Below are 15,095 nucleotides of genomic sequence, written 5' to 3' on the forward strand. Positions count from 1 at the left end.
CAGCAGGGAGCCAGACGTGGGGCTCGATCCCAGGACCCCAAGATCATGACCTGATACGTAGGCAGATGCTTAACCAGACTGAGCCACCCAGGCGCCCCAGAGCTGAAAACTTTTTGATCTTTACCTGCCTTTCAAAAGCTTAGTTTTCCTTCAAGATATAGCTTAAAAAAAAAAAAAAATCCATCTCCTTAAAATCGTGTTGTCTTTCACTAACTATTGAAATAAAACCCCAGCCATTCCTTGGACTCATTGCTTTCTTGTCCTCACTCCCTCCAGCAGTGTGATAGCAGTAGGAGTTCATGGATCTGGCCCCTGAAATGCTCACATTCCCGAAAGCAAACATCCATTATAAATCAGCCCTTGAGGAAAATGTCTGTGGAGTTGTTCACAAGATTTTTTTTTGATAGTTTAGTATGAAGAATGCCAAAATCACCCATTTAGGCCAAAGCCTCTTTTTATTTTTAATTTTTTAAAGTAGTTTTATTCTTGTGTTGTCCTCTGAAAAGATGAATGGCAGAGCGCCAGTGCCCATCAGCTAGGAATACTTGTTTTGGAAGACTAAGTCAGTGAAGCAGAACATGCTGGAAGAACTCAGTCCGGTACTGGCCTTGTCTCTAGGAACTGGTTTTCAGGCAGTAATGCCTTTATTGCAGCTTGTGGTTTGAGCTCTCTCTCTACTTCATTCCCCAAGAATTTAGAAGATCAGAATACTCTCTGGAAGCAGCAAATACGGATGGCCTTTGTGAACCACAGCTCATAACTTCTTAGTGTTCTAGACAGCACTGGAAGCTGGAAGGCCAACTCGTCCTCAGGGTATTTGTGGCCGAGGCTTCGGAGAAGCCAGAGCGAGCCTCCCAGCAGATGGGAGAATTTCTGGCTCACCCTCGTCCATCAAGCCAAGTGTGCTCCGAGTACAAGCATTTCCGATTCTAGGCTTCTTTAGTCACGCTTATATTTTTATGAGAAAAAAATTCCCATAGAGTTTCCACACTCATACACGCGGACACACATGTACACACACACTTCTACGGATAGACTCAGAGACACGTATGTTGACAGGTGCACTCCAGTGTTGTAGAACCATTCATTATCAGTGCCACTGTGTTTTTCTAAATGTTGGGGCCTGAAAAAAAAAAGCTGAATGAAGAAGTATCATATTTGTATTTTCCAAAAATGATGTATTTGGGCTGAGGGTGGTGGTGGAGAGTGTTCGTTCAAGTGGAGGAAGGCTGAATTGGGGAAGGGGGATATCTATGGTTGTGGCATTCATTAAGTCTTGTTGGTAGTGCTGGGTCTCTTTCAAGAAAGCTTTCACTTTTCTTGTAAGTAATAAATGCTTGGGGCTTATTTAGCCATAATGAGGGCTTCACATGTTTCCTTTTGAATGTGAATCGTAGATCAAGTGACCATTGCTCATTTAAGATGTGGTAATGCCCGGTCAGGACTGGTCACACCTTCTGGGAGGTCTCCTTAAAAGAGGATCAAGGATTGTGTGTTTCTGTCTTCAAAAACAGAATCGATTCCTCTCTGTAGTTAAAGTTCCCTTACAGAGAAGGGATTCCCTGTAAATTTCCATTTCTTGATTTAGTCTTTCTAAGCGTATCTCCAGCTAACGGGGCTTCGTGCTCTCTACAGAGGGAGTGAAGTGCATTTGCAATCAGCTTTCACTCACCACGAAGATCGATGCGGAGCACCCTGAACTCAGGAGTTACGCTCAGAGTCAAGGCTGGTGGACGGGCGAGGACGAGTTCAATTTTTCTGAAGTTTTCTCTTCAGCTGATGACCATCTAGACTGCTGTGCAGGCAAAGACAGCATAGAAAAGAAAGAAGGTGAGTTAGCACATCCCTTATGATTGTCCCTCTCACACCTGTTGTCTTGTAGCTATTCCAGAGAACGTGCCCGATCTTAGGAGGGTGAGCAGAGAGGAGGAGATGACAGTAGTCCCTGTACATAGAGACCGACCTGTGTGGATGCCTTTCAGGAGCCGGCAGGGTGACGACGTGCATCTCTTGTAGGCTGCTTCCTCATCCACGGGACGTTCTTCTCCTTCTGGTGTTATTTCTCCTTTAAACGTCAGTGTCATTGTACTCGTCTTTATGGTGCTTATCGCAGCCTTCCTTCTACCTCAGCCGTTGTGTATCTGACTTAACGTCTTCCTATGTTTTCCTCTCTCATAGCCTGCTGGGCCTGGAGGGCGGGACACTGTCCTTTACGTATTGGGGGATCCCCTTGTGGTGCCCATTACGGTCTTGTGCTCCATAAACATTTGTTGAGTTCAACCGTTGACCTGGATTCTCTTCCCAAGCCCTCCGTCTTCCCTCTAGTTATTGACTCAATCAGAATCCAAATCTAGGTAAATGTGTGCCTGGATAGCTTGTTACTTTGGTGCCTGAGCAGAAAGCCTTCCAAAGAAATCACCGTGGCCACATTTGATATTTGCCACACAGTTGATACCTGTGTTTTGTAAGTTAAACCTGTGATCATTTACAACAGGGGTTGGCAGACTATGACCCGTTGGCAGCCAGAATTTTTTTTTTTTTTAAGATTTAATTTATTTGACAGAGAAAGAGGCAGCGAGAGAGGGAACACAAGCAGGGGGAGCGGGAGAAGGAGAAGCAGGCTTCCCGCTGAGCAGGGAGCCCGACGCGGGGCTCGATCCCAGGACCCTGGGGTCCCGCCCTGGTCCAAAGGCAGACGCTTAACGACTGAGCCCGCCAGGCGCCCCAGCAGCCAGAATTGTGTAAATAGAATTTTATTGGAACACCACCGTATGCGCTTATTTAGGGATCGTTTGGGACCGTTTCCACGCTAGAGTGGCATGGTTGCACAGTAAGTCACAACAGGGATGCTGTGCCCATAAGCCTGAAATATTTACTGTCTGGTTCTTTAAGAAAAAGTTTTCTGACGTTTAATATAGAAGAACACTTTAAGGCCTTTTGCTGTGGAGCTTTATTTATGGGTTCAGGGTAGGAAGATAAGAAAGTATCCATTTTAAAACTGGAACTTAAAAAAAAACTCTCTAAGAGTTAAAAAGAAAACAAGCTTGATAAAAGTATATAATACCATATGTGGTGTAGTCTTGCTAAAACATCAAAAACCTAAATCCGATGAAGCCTCTGGATCTAGCTACGAGTTTACAGGGAACACAGAGGATGGGGGAACATATTAAATAACACCAGGGGATGCCATCTGCAACGTTCGGACTTTGGGAAATTCTATAGGAGAAATGGCCTAACAAATAAAATGCAAGGGAGTAAAACGAGAGGCAGAGATTAAAAGAGATTTGACACATTATCGACCTAGTGGATCCTGATTTAAATCCATAAGCTCATTTATGAGACAATGAGAACATTCGAACACTGGGTAGTTGAAGAAATCAAGGCTTTTATTGTTAATATTTTTAGGTATGACATTACAAATAGAAACTTATGAAAAGGATGGGAGTTGTGTTCGTGAAGTTTAAGGCACTTTCCCCCATGTGATGCTTTGATTCCATCTTTGTGAACACAGACCGAAAGAATAGTGTTTTAATGAATTACAAACAGGGAGAAAATGTAGAGCTGGGGTCCTGTGGAGTCAAGGAATCATTGACACATTTAATTGAAGTCAGAGCCAATAGTCATAATGGCTCTGAATATTCTAAATACTTCTCTGACTACTTCTCTAAATACTGCAGAGAGGCCATTCTGCAAACATCATGTTGACTCCAACCAGCAAGAGTGTACAAGAGAGTGGGCTTCGTGGAGTGTGGATAGATTGCACGTACTTTCCTATGGATATTCTATTGCATACCGCGGTCATTGAGGAATTACTAAGTGCTCTAACAAAGAGACTGCAAAATAATATGGCTTAAAGAAAATGGAAGCTTATTTTTCTCCCATGTTATAGTCTAGAGCTACATGGACAGTCCAGGTCTGGTGGGTTATTCTGCCTGAACACAGGACTTCCATCTGTGGCCCACTTGCAGGCACGTCCTAGGCAGCAGCAAGAGGGGGGAAAAAGTGAAGGGCAAACCATCCTTTTTATGAGTGTGCAAGGAAGTTGCACACATGATTTCATCTCCCATTGGTCGGGATTTATCATGTGGCCACACCTCACCACAAGGGAAGCTGGGAAATGTAGTCTGTAGCTGGGCTGTTATGTTCCCAGCTATCCATTCAAGGGTTCTGTTACTAAAAAGGAAAAGGAATGAATGGATTTTGGTTAACAACCTGCCACTGTTACAGCTTCTCTCTTTCTGTCTGTCTGTCTTTTTTTTTCTTTACAGAAAGCATCACTGTGCAGACTATGATTGACATCTTACGGGACAAAGCCAGTGGAGTCTGTATAGACTCTGAGTCTTTCCTTACCACAGCCAGCGTAGTGTCTGTTCTGCCTCAGAACAGAAGCTCGCCATGCATTCACTACTTCACTGGGACCCCAGATCCTTCCAGGTTTGTCTGAGACACAGTCGTGCGGGTAGAAAGTGTGTGTTTCCCTTGAAAGCAATAACTTCCTTCATTCAATAACTATGTGCTACATTCAATAACTATGTGCTACATTCCTCCCCTTCTGTAGCTGAGTCACATTTTTCATTTGTGGTCCAATGTGGCCGAGGCAGCACAGAGAATTCGACTAAGGGAAGCTCTTGGCTTTAGTCACATCTTTTTTTTTTTTTTTTTTTTTTAAGTATGCTCCCTGCCCAGCATGGAGCCCGACATGGGGCTCAAACCCATTACCCTGAGATCAAGACCCGAGCTGAGATCAAGAGTCAGATGGTTAACCAACTGAGCCACCCAAGTGCCCTTAGTCACCTCATTTTTATGACATTCATGGAATCAAATTGTTTTAAATTCAACGAATATGTATTGAGTTGATATCACGGGCCAGGTGTTGTGCTATGTTTGAGGGATGCAAGCATACATAACACATATTGAGACAGATGCAGAAATGCCCAAGATTTCTGAAAGCACTTGGTTCCTATAAGTTAGGGGGAAAATTGTCCAGAGGCCATACAGATTGAAGCCACTGGCCACTTCTTAAGACGTTTTGTTCAGGGGGTTGCTTTCTGCCCATGTACTTCAGCAAAGGGGTTGTACTGCTCAGTGTTTAAGAATACAGCCTGTAGAATAAACTGCCAGGATTTTGAAAACCATCTGTCTCCCTTAGTGGCTGGTAAGTTACTTAGCCTCTGTAAGCTTTAGTGTCTGTACTGTACAATGGGGATAATTCCGGCTCCTACTTTGTAGGCTTGTCGGGAGGATTAAATGAGATAATCCAAGTAAATACACAGTAGGTTTAACTTCTCTTTATTAAGACTGTCTGTGATTTGCCAGGCAGACAGCAGCCCTGCTCCCTGGGTATGTTCAGTCACATATACCACAAGTCACATCATCAGTGGTTTAGACATAACCATCCAATGGTTTCTAATTCTGTTCATTATCAGAATCACTTGGGGGAGTTTTTGAAAAATTCAGGTGCCTTGACCCAAACCTATTGTATCAGAATCTTTAAGGTGGGCTCAGGAATCTGTCAGCTAAGACTGATCCTCAGCCTGGAAAACTCTAGAAGACTTCTATTCCAGTAGTTTCACTGTTATTTTTAAGGGGTTCCATTGGCTGAAAACCATCATCAGTGTTTGAATATCGGGTGTCAGATCTTTGACTGCTACCAGGAAATCCGTAACTGTTCAATTCCATTCCTTTTCCAGCTGTACGCATTTATTCTTCTCTTACTCTTTCAGGAATATGACAGTGATGGTGTCTAGCTAGGGACTGTTTCTTAGATGACTCAGGGGAAAAATCCCAATATTTCTCTTGACCTTTTGGCCTTACTTTTTCTTTTCTTTTTTCTTTTTTTTTATGTTGAGAGAGAGAGAGAGAGCACATGTGCACAAGTGGGGTGGGAGGGAAGGGGCAGCAGGAGAGGAGGAGAGAGAATCTTAAGCAGGCTCCATACCCAGCATAGAGCCCAATGCGGGGCTTGATCTCACGACCTTGAGATCATGACCTGAGCTGAAACCAAGAGTTGGACTTTAACTGACTGAGCCACCCAGGTGCACTTCAGCCTTACTTTTTAAACTACTGCCAATATCAATAGATCCTTCTAGCAGGACCTGACTATTAAATTCAGTATAAGCTAGTTTTTAGTTTTTTCGTTTTTCATTCATTCATTTATTCATTCAACAAGACTTACTAAGCACCTACTATATACCAAATATCATGCTTGTTGGGTGCGAGGGATGAAGTATGTACAAGGTAACAGGTGGCTTGGAGGAGGTGATGAAGGAGCAAGCTTCATGGAGGAAGGATCCCTTGAGGGCCAGGCATTGTGGGAAGAGGAAGAATTTGTTAGGTACAAAAAGCAGGAATGACGTTTTGGGTAGAGGGAACATGTGCAAACGCAGAGAGCCCTGAAACAGTGTCCTGTTGTAGATTAGGTCTCCCCCCCACCCCCACTCCTCCAGTAAACGAGCAGCCATCCTCGCGTGGCCCTTTTGCTGGCCTCCCACCGTGAGCCTCAACTCCACGGTGTCCCAGCCAACCTCCCAGGATGCTCTCCTGTTTGACCCCAGCTGCCTTCTCTTGATCTTCTCTCCCTTCTCTCTCCCTTCTCTCGATGCTTGATCTCATGGATGGCCTGGCTCTCGCCCCCTTTGTGGTCCACCCACTGCGGGGCTCTTCCTTCCCCCCTGTCATCTGGACTTCCCCTCGTGGACTCTGTCTTAGCCTGCCCCCAACGCTGGTGGCTCAGCCGCCTCTTGAGAACCACTCTCTGCTGGCTCACAGGGATACACGCGGGCCCTTAGAGCCCTGCTTTAAAGTGCCTGAAATGCTCTGCCCATATATTTGGACATGTTCATTAGGGAGCAGGAGCCTTTGAAGGCGTGGGGTGAACCGAAGAAGGCCTGTACCTCCCCTTTTGCTTCCGACGTCTCAGGCACCTCCTCCAGCCGCACTTAGAAGACGGCTCTGTGAGGCCAGGACACCGATGGAAAGGACTGCCGTTTCCTAGACCAAAGTACACGGCCTCGTACAATTCTGCACTTGGACTGGGAAATAGCCTTCGAGTGTTGAATGTGGAAAATTTCCAGTAATTTTTAAAAGAAAATTATTCACGGTTAAATTAATTGAAAAGACCTTAAGGAAGATTAAGGGCTTTCTGGAAGACATTCATTGTTATCTTCCAGGGCTAAGTGAGCTGCATGTCGTACTGCGACTGTGAGAACTGTCACACATCTAACATTTCCATGTTTCTCTGTAATTGGGCATGTTTAACATTTTGTATTTTGTCAGCAGGAAGCATAATTACCTACTCTTGGGCTTTTAGGTAGTAAATCGGGGAAATTTTAGCTGGCTTCTGCTGACGCTAAAAACATTAGAGAAATGTGTTCAGGAAGTCATTTCAGAGCAAGGGGCTTGCTGAAGATTATGATCCAAGGGCAAGACTGTGTTCTTTATCCCTCCCAATTAATGTTTGGAACCAAAGGACACGATCTGACTATTGTTCTGTCTGCCTCAGCACTTCTCTGCCCTTTGCTCGCCGCATTCATTACCATTTCCTTCTCTCAAAATAACTTGTTCTTGCATTCTCCTTTTCTCTTTCTCCTTCCCTCCTGGTATGTACCAGCTACTCTGCACGTTCGGGAACTGAATGGAGAGGCAGAAGTCAGAGATTGAGAGATACAGGGAGATGCAGAAGACCTTTCATTAATTTTACTGAGAAGGCAGATTCCGTAATATTAATATTCCGCTGAGGTCACCCATGTCGTGACACCGACTGGCATTAGCGCTCTGGTTCTGACCTTTGCAAGCCATTTCCTCGGTGGAAGCCGGCACTTGCCAAAGCTTCAGCAACATGAAGAATTGGAGAGGAAGAGAGTAGAGAGGTCCCTTAGCACTTTGACACTGTGGCATTCGGAGTCCTGCAGGGTGCTGGAGCCAGAGCTGATTACGTGCCTCTCTTGCCAACCCCCGCGTTCAGTGACATCACACTGGGAACTTGCCATGGGTCGCACACACCGCAGAAACGGGCAGACACACGAGTCAGGGCTTGTTTGTTTCAGATCTAGTTGTCCAACCGGCACATCACCCAGACTCCCCCACCTCTGAGAAAGCCCACAAACACTCAGCATACAGGATGGATAAATGAAGAAGGGGAGAACACTTAAAAATTTTCCATTTTAAATACCGGAAGGCTATTTCCCAACCCATTTCTCTAATTGTATTAGGCTGTGTACTTAAGCCTAGGAAACAGCAAATAGAGAGGACGCTCTAGGAAAATAGGGTGTTTGGCCTTCTTTAACTAATGGCGAAGAGCTGGGGAGATGCAAGGGACCTGGGGTGTGTGTGTGTGTGTGTTTCCTCCTCTTCTCCCAGTGTACTAAGCTTGAGAGGCTAAATTGGATTAACTGAGACTGTCTCATCTGGTTAATTCAAACGTAGCAATGAGGGGCCCCTCTTTGTTGGTGGAGACAACACTACGAGCCTTGGACACCACAGCTCTGGTGCTGTGCAGGGCACAGACGTCCACAGGGCTGAGCGCCCCATGCAAAATAACACCCCTCCTTTTCATCCCGAATCCGTCCAGCACCATTCTCTCTTCTCTCCTACCCTACAATTTTGACTTCAAAACCTTCCAGAGCATCTGGATCTGGCCCTAAGCTTGTCCCATGTTCCAAAAGTGCTAGTTCTCTTTTCCTCTAAATAGAAAGGCTCTTCACTGCTAGGTTCTGCTCTCAGCCAGATGTGGCTGTGACTATGTGATTACAGTGACTCACAGTAAAAAGCCAGAGTGACCCATGCAGAGAGACACCTGCAATTGGGAGAAAACTGGCTCTTGGTTCTTTGGAGCTCGGTTGAAAGTTTAGCAGATTCATGCGAGCGGGAGCCAGTGCTGCTACCAGCCATGTGCCAGACCCCCTCAGAGGATCTGCCGGGGACTCCAAGGCACCAGATAAGCCTGGCTTAGTTGCTAAGGGACTTTCTGCACCTTTGGTGAGAACAGAGCCATATTTGAGGTCAGACGTGCCAGCTGGCCACTGATAATAAAATTCCAAACCCCAAAGCACAAAAAGTGTTTTATTGTTCTGCACAATGTGTATAAAAAACCAACAGAAGAATGTAATGGTGAGAGGTAGTGGAGAAAAACTGACTTCAGTATTGGACGTCTGAATTTAGTTCTCCATCGCCACTTATTGGGAATGTGCCTTTGCACCAAGCACTTAGCTGCTATGAGCCTCAGTCTTCTCATCTGTACAATGGGATGGGAATTTTTGCCCTGCCTTGTTCATTGCAGTATCCCTAGCACCTAGAACAGGTATCGGCCACTCAGTCATCACTGAGCACGTATTTACTGCTGAATGGATAAATAGGAGTACCAGGAGAACCGAATGCAGGTACTTTGAAAATTACGATACACTATAAAATGGTAGGGGTTTTCATGGTAATTTTGTTTTCCTTCCAAATGAGAAAACAAATGAAAGGAAAACAGATTTTTTTTTTTTTACACTGGCTCAGTGCATCTATCACAAAGTTTTGGAAGACAAAAAGGACAGATAAGGCAAAGACGCCTCTAGGGGAGCGTGTTTCTTGGCTCTGACTCCACGTGTCACCCAGGGCTGACATGCTGCAGACCTCTGAGCCAGACCTCGGGAGCCTCTGCTGTGTTTCTTCTCATCAACCTGTGCCTTAGACCTTACATTTGTCTCAGGGAGAGCTGACGGTCGTGGTGACGTGGTTTCTTTTGTGTTGCTCATGGCTTCCTTTGTCTAATTGTCCCCCATGAGGCTGGATTGTCCCTTCAGAGTGGCTCAGCCAGCTTTAAACCTCCTCATTAATCAGCTGCTAGGCTGCCCTTTGCCACTGGAAGCACTTTCCCCTTCTCGTCCTGTTATCTTGTGTTCCTGTCACAGCGCATCATGGAGGGGCTGAATGACCAGGGCTAATTCCAGGGTAGGTGGCTTCTCTGAAACCAAGGGCGGAGCCGAACCAGCTTTCTGGAGCCCTCTCAGCCGTGTCCCGCATCAGAGCCATCCCTGGGACACCCTGGGAGAGCTCCGTATGTGTGACGAAGTTTGCCCTGCCCTGTCCGGGTGCCTTATGACCCCGGTGGCCGTTTTAGCTTTGCCACTGGCTGGACACGTGACCTTGGTCAAGTCATTTACTTTCTGGACCATTGATTAACATACATTCGACCAAGCGGTATTTAAGAAGCTACCACCTGAGCTTTAAGTGTGGGAAAATGTCAGAGATTCTTCTCACCTGTGGGGAAGTGTAGTGTGATTTTCTATAAGCCTTGGCAAGAAACCAGAAGGTTTGGGGACCACTGAGTTACCCACACTCTGCTTTTTTTGGATACGTAGGCACAAATAATGAAGGCTGAGTTGTAATTCCACATTCTACTTAAATAAATATTAGTATTATTGCAGATTGTCATCAGCAGTAATTTTTATTCAATCTCAAATATCTTCCTTTAACCACTTGACAAATCTATGCCATGTGTTTTTAGCAGTTGAGGATGCCAGCTTCCTCACAGACTTTGGGGAAAATCTGTAGAGAGCTTTGGCTGCTTTAGAGTATTATGGGAACCTCCTCGGATTTATTACTTATTTTAAAAAAGAAAACCGATAGATGGGAAGGATAAACATATGGCGCTTCTTGTCTTAGGAAGGCCCCCAGACACCCTTACTGATGTTAAACTAACCTCCACGTTCCAGCGACGGTGGGGTGGGCTTCGAGTTACATGGAGTGTTCTGATTTTTACTACACTATGACCCTAGATACTGGATGCAGAAGACCACGACTGTGCTTACCATGAACTTCTCGAAGTCAGAGTCACAAGTTCACGGGCTGCACAACATACAAAGAGAAGTTAAATAGGTTTAGAAGCTGGAAGGGACCTTAGAGATCACTTTAGTCCAGATGAGAGACAGAGAGGGAACACCAGTATGCCCACAGTTGGTCAAAGTAGAGAGGGGACGCCCACCCTCATTCTGAGTCCCAGCCCAGTTCCCTGCCCCCACTGTCATGAGTCAGGCAGATCTGGGATCTCCCAGACTGTGCCTCTCCTGGCCTCCAGAGCCACGGGTCTTGCCCACGGGGCCACTGTGCCAGAATGGCCCTGCGATGCATAGTCAAGTAAAGCCTTGCCAGAGGTCGAGCCGGTGCCAGCCCCATCGCCCAGTGCCAGCCCCATCGCCCAGCGTCAGCCCGCGGAGGCCCTGGCTCTGACCCTTTGTGGCCAGCACAGACCCTGCGGCTGAGAAGATGTGCGCTGTGCAGGCCCCGGGCTGCGCGGCAGGAGCCCAGACCCCGTCTCCCACAGAAGGGCCTCTGCGCTGGCCCAGGACGCTGCAGGGGAACGTCTGCTGGTGGATGGTATGGTCTGCACTGACTTGTCAGGAGCCCCGTATGCTGTTAGCCCTGAAGGGTTGGGTGCTTGCCTGCCGTGAGGCTGTGATGCGAGAGACCAGAGGGGCCCAGAGGCAGTTAGGTCTGGATGGCCGTGTGCTGGACTCTCTTTCCTCTCGCCATTTCCCTCCTGCTTTCCCTCCCCTCCCCTCTCCTCCTGTTACCCTTTCCCAGTGACCCCTCGCGTGGCAGCCCTCACATTTGCAGAATCAACTGCGTGACTCATAGGATAATTCGACATTATATAATCAAAATTGCTTTTGACACTTTAAAGCTTCACATCGGTTCCTCTCGCCTTCGGTGGTCACCATGCAAAGTTGAGTGAAGGGGAGAGGACCGTGTGTGTTCAAGAGGCAGTGGCAGCTTGTGCCCTCTCGGTGCAGGGCAGCCCTGCTCCGTCCTGGGCAGGGAGGGTCCTCGGGCGGCCTTGGTGTGGTGCAAGTAGGCCGGCCCGCGTGCTGTGTGCTTCCCAGGAGATGGGGCTGAGGATGGGTCTGGTCTCCTGTAGGTGTTCGCATCAGCTGCAGAGAGCAGGATACCTGGCACCTGTCCCTAGTCAGCGCCCTCCACTTTCCCAGCTGCGGGCACAAAGGTCCCACTGCTTTTACTACTCACAGTAACTTAGCCGGAGCCCAGTCTTGCGGAGTGACTTTGGCCTCTTTCTTCCTCTCCTGAGCCCTCCTTCCCTTGATAACCTCAGGGAACCAATCGAAGAGGTCACTTCTCATTACAGATTTCCCCCACTATCCACAAGTCCGCTTTACCCCGCTTCACTTCTACGAAAGATGGACGTTAGTACGGTACCCGCTTTCACTAACCAAAAGAAATCCCAAGAGGATTTTTGCTTTTACGAAATGGTGATTGCTTCTTCCCCTTATGCCATTTTGGCTTACGAGAGGTTTCCGAGGAACGTTCTACCTTCAGGCACATTCTGCCTTCGAATAGCTGGGGAAGCCTCTTTCGTCTGGGTGCAGAGAGAGGACAAGGCCCTCTCCCTGTGTTACACTCGGCTGTGGTCTCCACGTACGCTGTTGGCTTGGGATCCTAGGATGCAGTTTTTTAGAAACATGTCTCTTTTGGTGTGTGTGTGTGTGTGTGTGGACATGTGCCCAGGTTTGCACAGATACACGCACGCGAGCACACACACACACACACACACGGCCATTTTTCCTAAGGTTCACCATCATGCCAGAGAGCTGAATGAGTTCTTGCATTCTTCACCTCCTGTGCCCAGAGCTCCACTTTCACACAACTGAGCTTCTGCTTCTCTGTAGTGTGTCCTCTCTGGGGACTCTGGAAACCTTTGTGTCGTCTGCAAATAAGGTAGAACCTAAAAAAAGGGAGAGAGAGAGAGATGAGGTCTCAGAGCCTTCCTTTCCAGGAGGCCACTTTCCAGCAAGCCATGGTAGAGAAAGGCAGAGCTCTTTCAATGCCAATGGATGGCCCGTTGCACCCTTTTCTCTGGACACTATGTGTCTGTTTGCCTGACTTTACATAACTGAAAGTCGCCTCTCAATTGGTCCTCCCAGAACAGAGCCAGTCTGTTTTGATGTCTCCTTGCTGTTAATAGAAGAATTTGCAGCTGGTAAATGACAGTGTTACTAAAATATTTACTAAAATATGCAGTGGTGTCTCTGTCTTGGCACCCACCCCCACCCACCCCCACCCCACCCCCACCCACCACGAGCTGGCTCAGACAGTGTTCGCTGAATGAAAGCACAGTCTGGTGTCCTCAGGCCTCAAGCTCAGTTTGGCTGAAGCACCTCTCCTTTCTCTCCAGGTCCATATTCAAGCCTTTCATCTTTGTTGATGATGTAAAACTTGTCCCCAAAGCACAGTCTCCTTGTTTTGGGGACAACGACCCTGCCAAAAAGGAGCCTCGGTTCCTGGAGAAGCCAGACCGCCGGCATGAGCTGTACAAGGCCCATGAGTGGGCACGTGCTGTCATCGAAAGTGACCAGGTGAGCCTGGCGCCAGGCCCGCGGAGGGGGGCGAGGTCTGTGACAGGGGAGGCAGGGGAGCGGTTATGGAGCTCATCATTTTCCTCCTCGCCAGCTTGCCTCCTTCCAGAAATCCAGGTGCCCGAGGCCCTTCCTAGAAGGCTGCTGTTAATTTTTCCAGCCAGTCTCTTGAATCCAAATGAAACAGGTCCTGCACTTGTGATGGTGTTCCAGAACTCCGTGGGCTCGGGATATCCCTCTTTCATTTACTGTTTACCTAGGAATAACAGAAATGTGGGGTTCTAGCAGGGATAACTGCTTTTCTGCTGTCCAAAAATCTTTGTATACTTTTGGGGGTAGAAAGTTGTACAAGACGGCAAAACTTCAGTTAAAGGTGCCGTCATATGTTGTGAAAAAAGGCGACTGTCCTTATGCCATTGACCTTGCACACTTAAACACGGCTAAAACAGAAAATTTTATGTTATGTGTATTTTACTATAATTTTAAAAAGTTTTTTTAAAAGATTCTCAAATTCCGAGTTTTTTAAAAAAAGTGATTCTTCAATGTGCAACCCCCCCCCCCCAAGCTTTGGTAAATGAAGTTACAAGACATCAGTTCAAACAAGACAGCCATCAGTGATGGATCACGTATAAAACCCAAGCCTCTGTTTTGCTGAAGGGAAGGGAAGGGAAAGGAACACGGTTGTTAAATGCCCATCTGCCTCCCACACATGTATTTAACAACTTGAAGCGGGTCCGGTTTGTCCTGAAGAAAGGGACACCTTGTAGATAAATTGGTGTCTGCATTGCGTGGACTGGGCGAGCTTACTTTCTCATGCTTAGCCTGGTGGACTCTATGAAAAGCGTAGAGAGAAGGGCAACATCAGTAGTAAATCCAAGGGAATTCAGAAAGAATCTCCGAGAAGGGCAGTCTCACTACCCCTAGCATTTGCTTTTCCGTGCCACACAAATGACCGTTTGGACGTGTCAAAGTCATGGTGTTTTCACATCCGCCTTCCCTGCCGAACGTCTCCCTGGAAGTGTGAGCGCGGCCACCACGCTGCACTGAGTTTTGCTGGGGCTGTCCACCTCGCTTCCCGACTGTGCGGGTTTTCGAGGCGGAGGACAGCAAGCCCCGAATAAAAATGTCACTCGGTGCATGGTTTTGCGGATATTTGACAACCAGAAGGCAGAGGGAGAAAGGGCTGTGTGTTTGAGCTGTTGTACACAAAATGTTAAAGAGATAAGACTGATGGCATTGGGTGGGCTTTGACACTGAGAAATGACCATTGGTTTGAGTCAAAGCCGTGTTAGGAAGTGGCGGATGGGTGGTGACAGCAGCTTCTCCGTGCTGGGATGAATTGGGCCAATGAAAGCTTTTCACAGTCATCCACTGTAAGTGCGTGGAAGAAATCTCACCACTTCAGAACAAAAGTAAGTTGGGGGATAGGTGTGGCACGTGCTTATTCACTGATCCATTTATTCATGCCACGAACAGTCATTGGGAATGCCTACTGTGTGTCCCAGGCATTGGAGCACAGGGATGAGCTCAGTTCTCTCAGGAGATCATGGTCTAATGGCGGACGCGGGCAAGTAGACAGACCCTTACAAGACAGGAAAAGAACAGCCATGGCCGAAGTAAAGGCATTGACAGGGAGCCCCGAGGAAAGGTTCAATGAGGCCTGGAGATGGGTACGGGAAGAGCAGGGTGGAGTATCACAGGTTGGAAGAATGCAGTTAAGTCAGTCTGGCTGACGGGAAGGGA

The 15,095-nt window shown here is 47.3% G+C and overlaps 1 protein-coding gene across 2 annotated transcripts in view; it reads left to right on the top strand.

Annotated features, from left to right (window-relative positions):
- Nucleotides 1–15,095, top strand: part of SCRN1 (secernin 1) — a 60,446-nt gene that overhangs the window by 41,198 nt on the left and 4,153 nt on the right. For both annotated transcript variants that reach the window (XM_045792950.2, XM_045792949.2), the window contains 3 exons: nucleotides 1,636–1,830; nucleotides 4,269–4,434; nucleotides 13,172–13,352. In XM_045792950.2, the coding sequence (XP_045648906.1) occupies nucleotides 1,636–1,830; nucleotides 4,269–4,434; nucleotides 13,172–13,352 (542 nt within the window). The remainder of the gene's footprint in view (nucleotides 1–1,635; nucleotides 1,831–4,268; nucleotides 4,435–13,171; nucleotides 13,353–15,095) is intronic.

This window comes from Ursus americanus, chromosome 3 (genome assembly GCF_024610735.1).
Source record: "Ursus americanus isolate L20-20 chromosome 3, mUrsAme1.1.p, whole genome shotgun sequence".
Taxonomy (NCBI): domain Eukaryota; kingdom Metazoa; phylum Chordata; class Mammalia; order Carnivora; family Ursidae; genus Ursus; species Ursus americanus.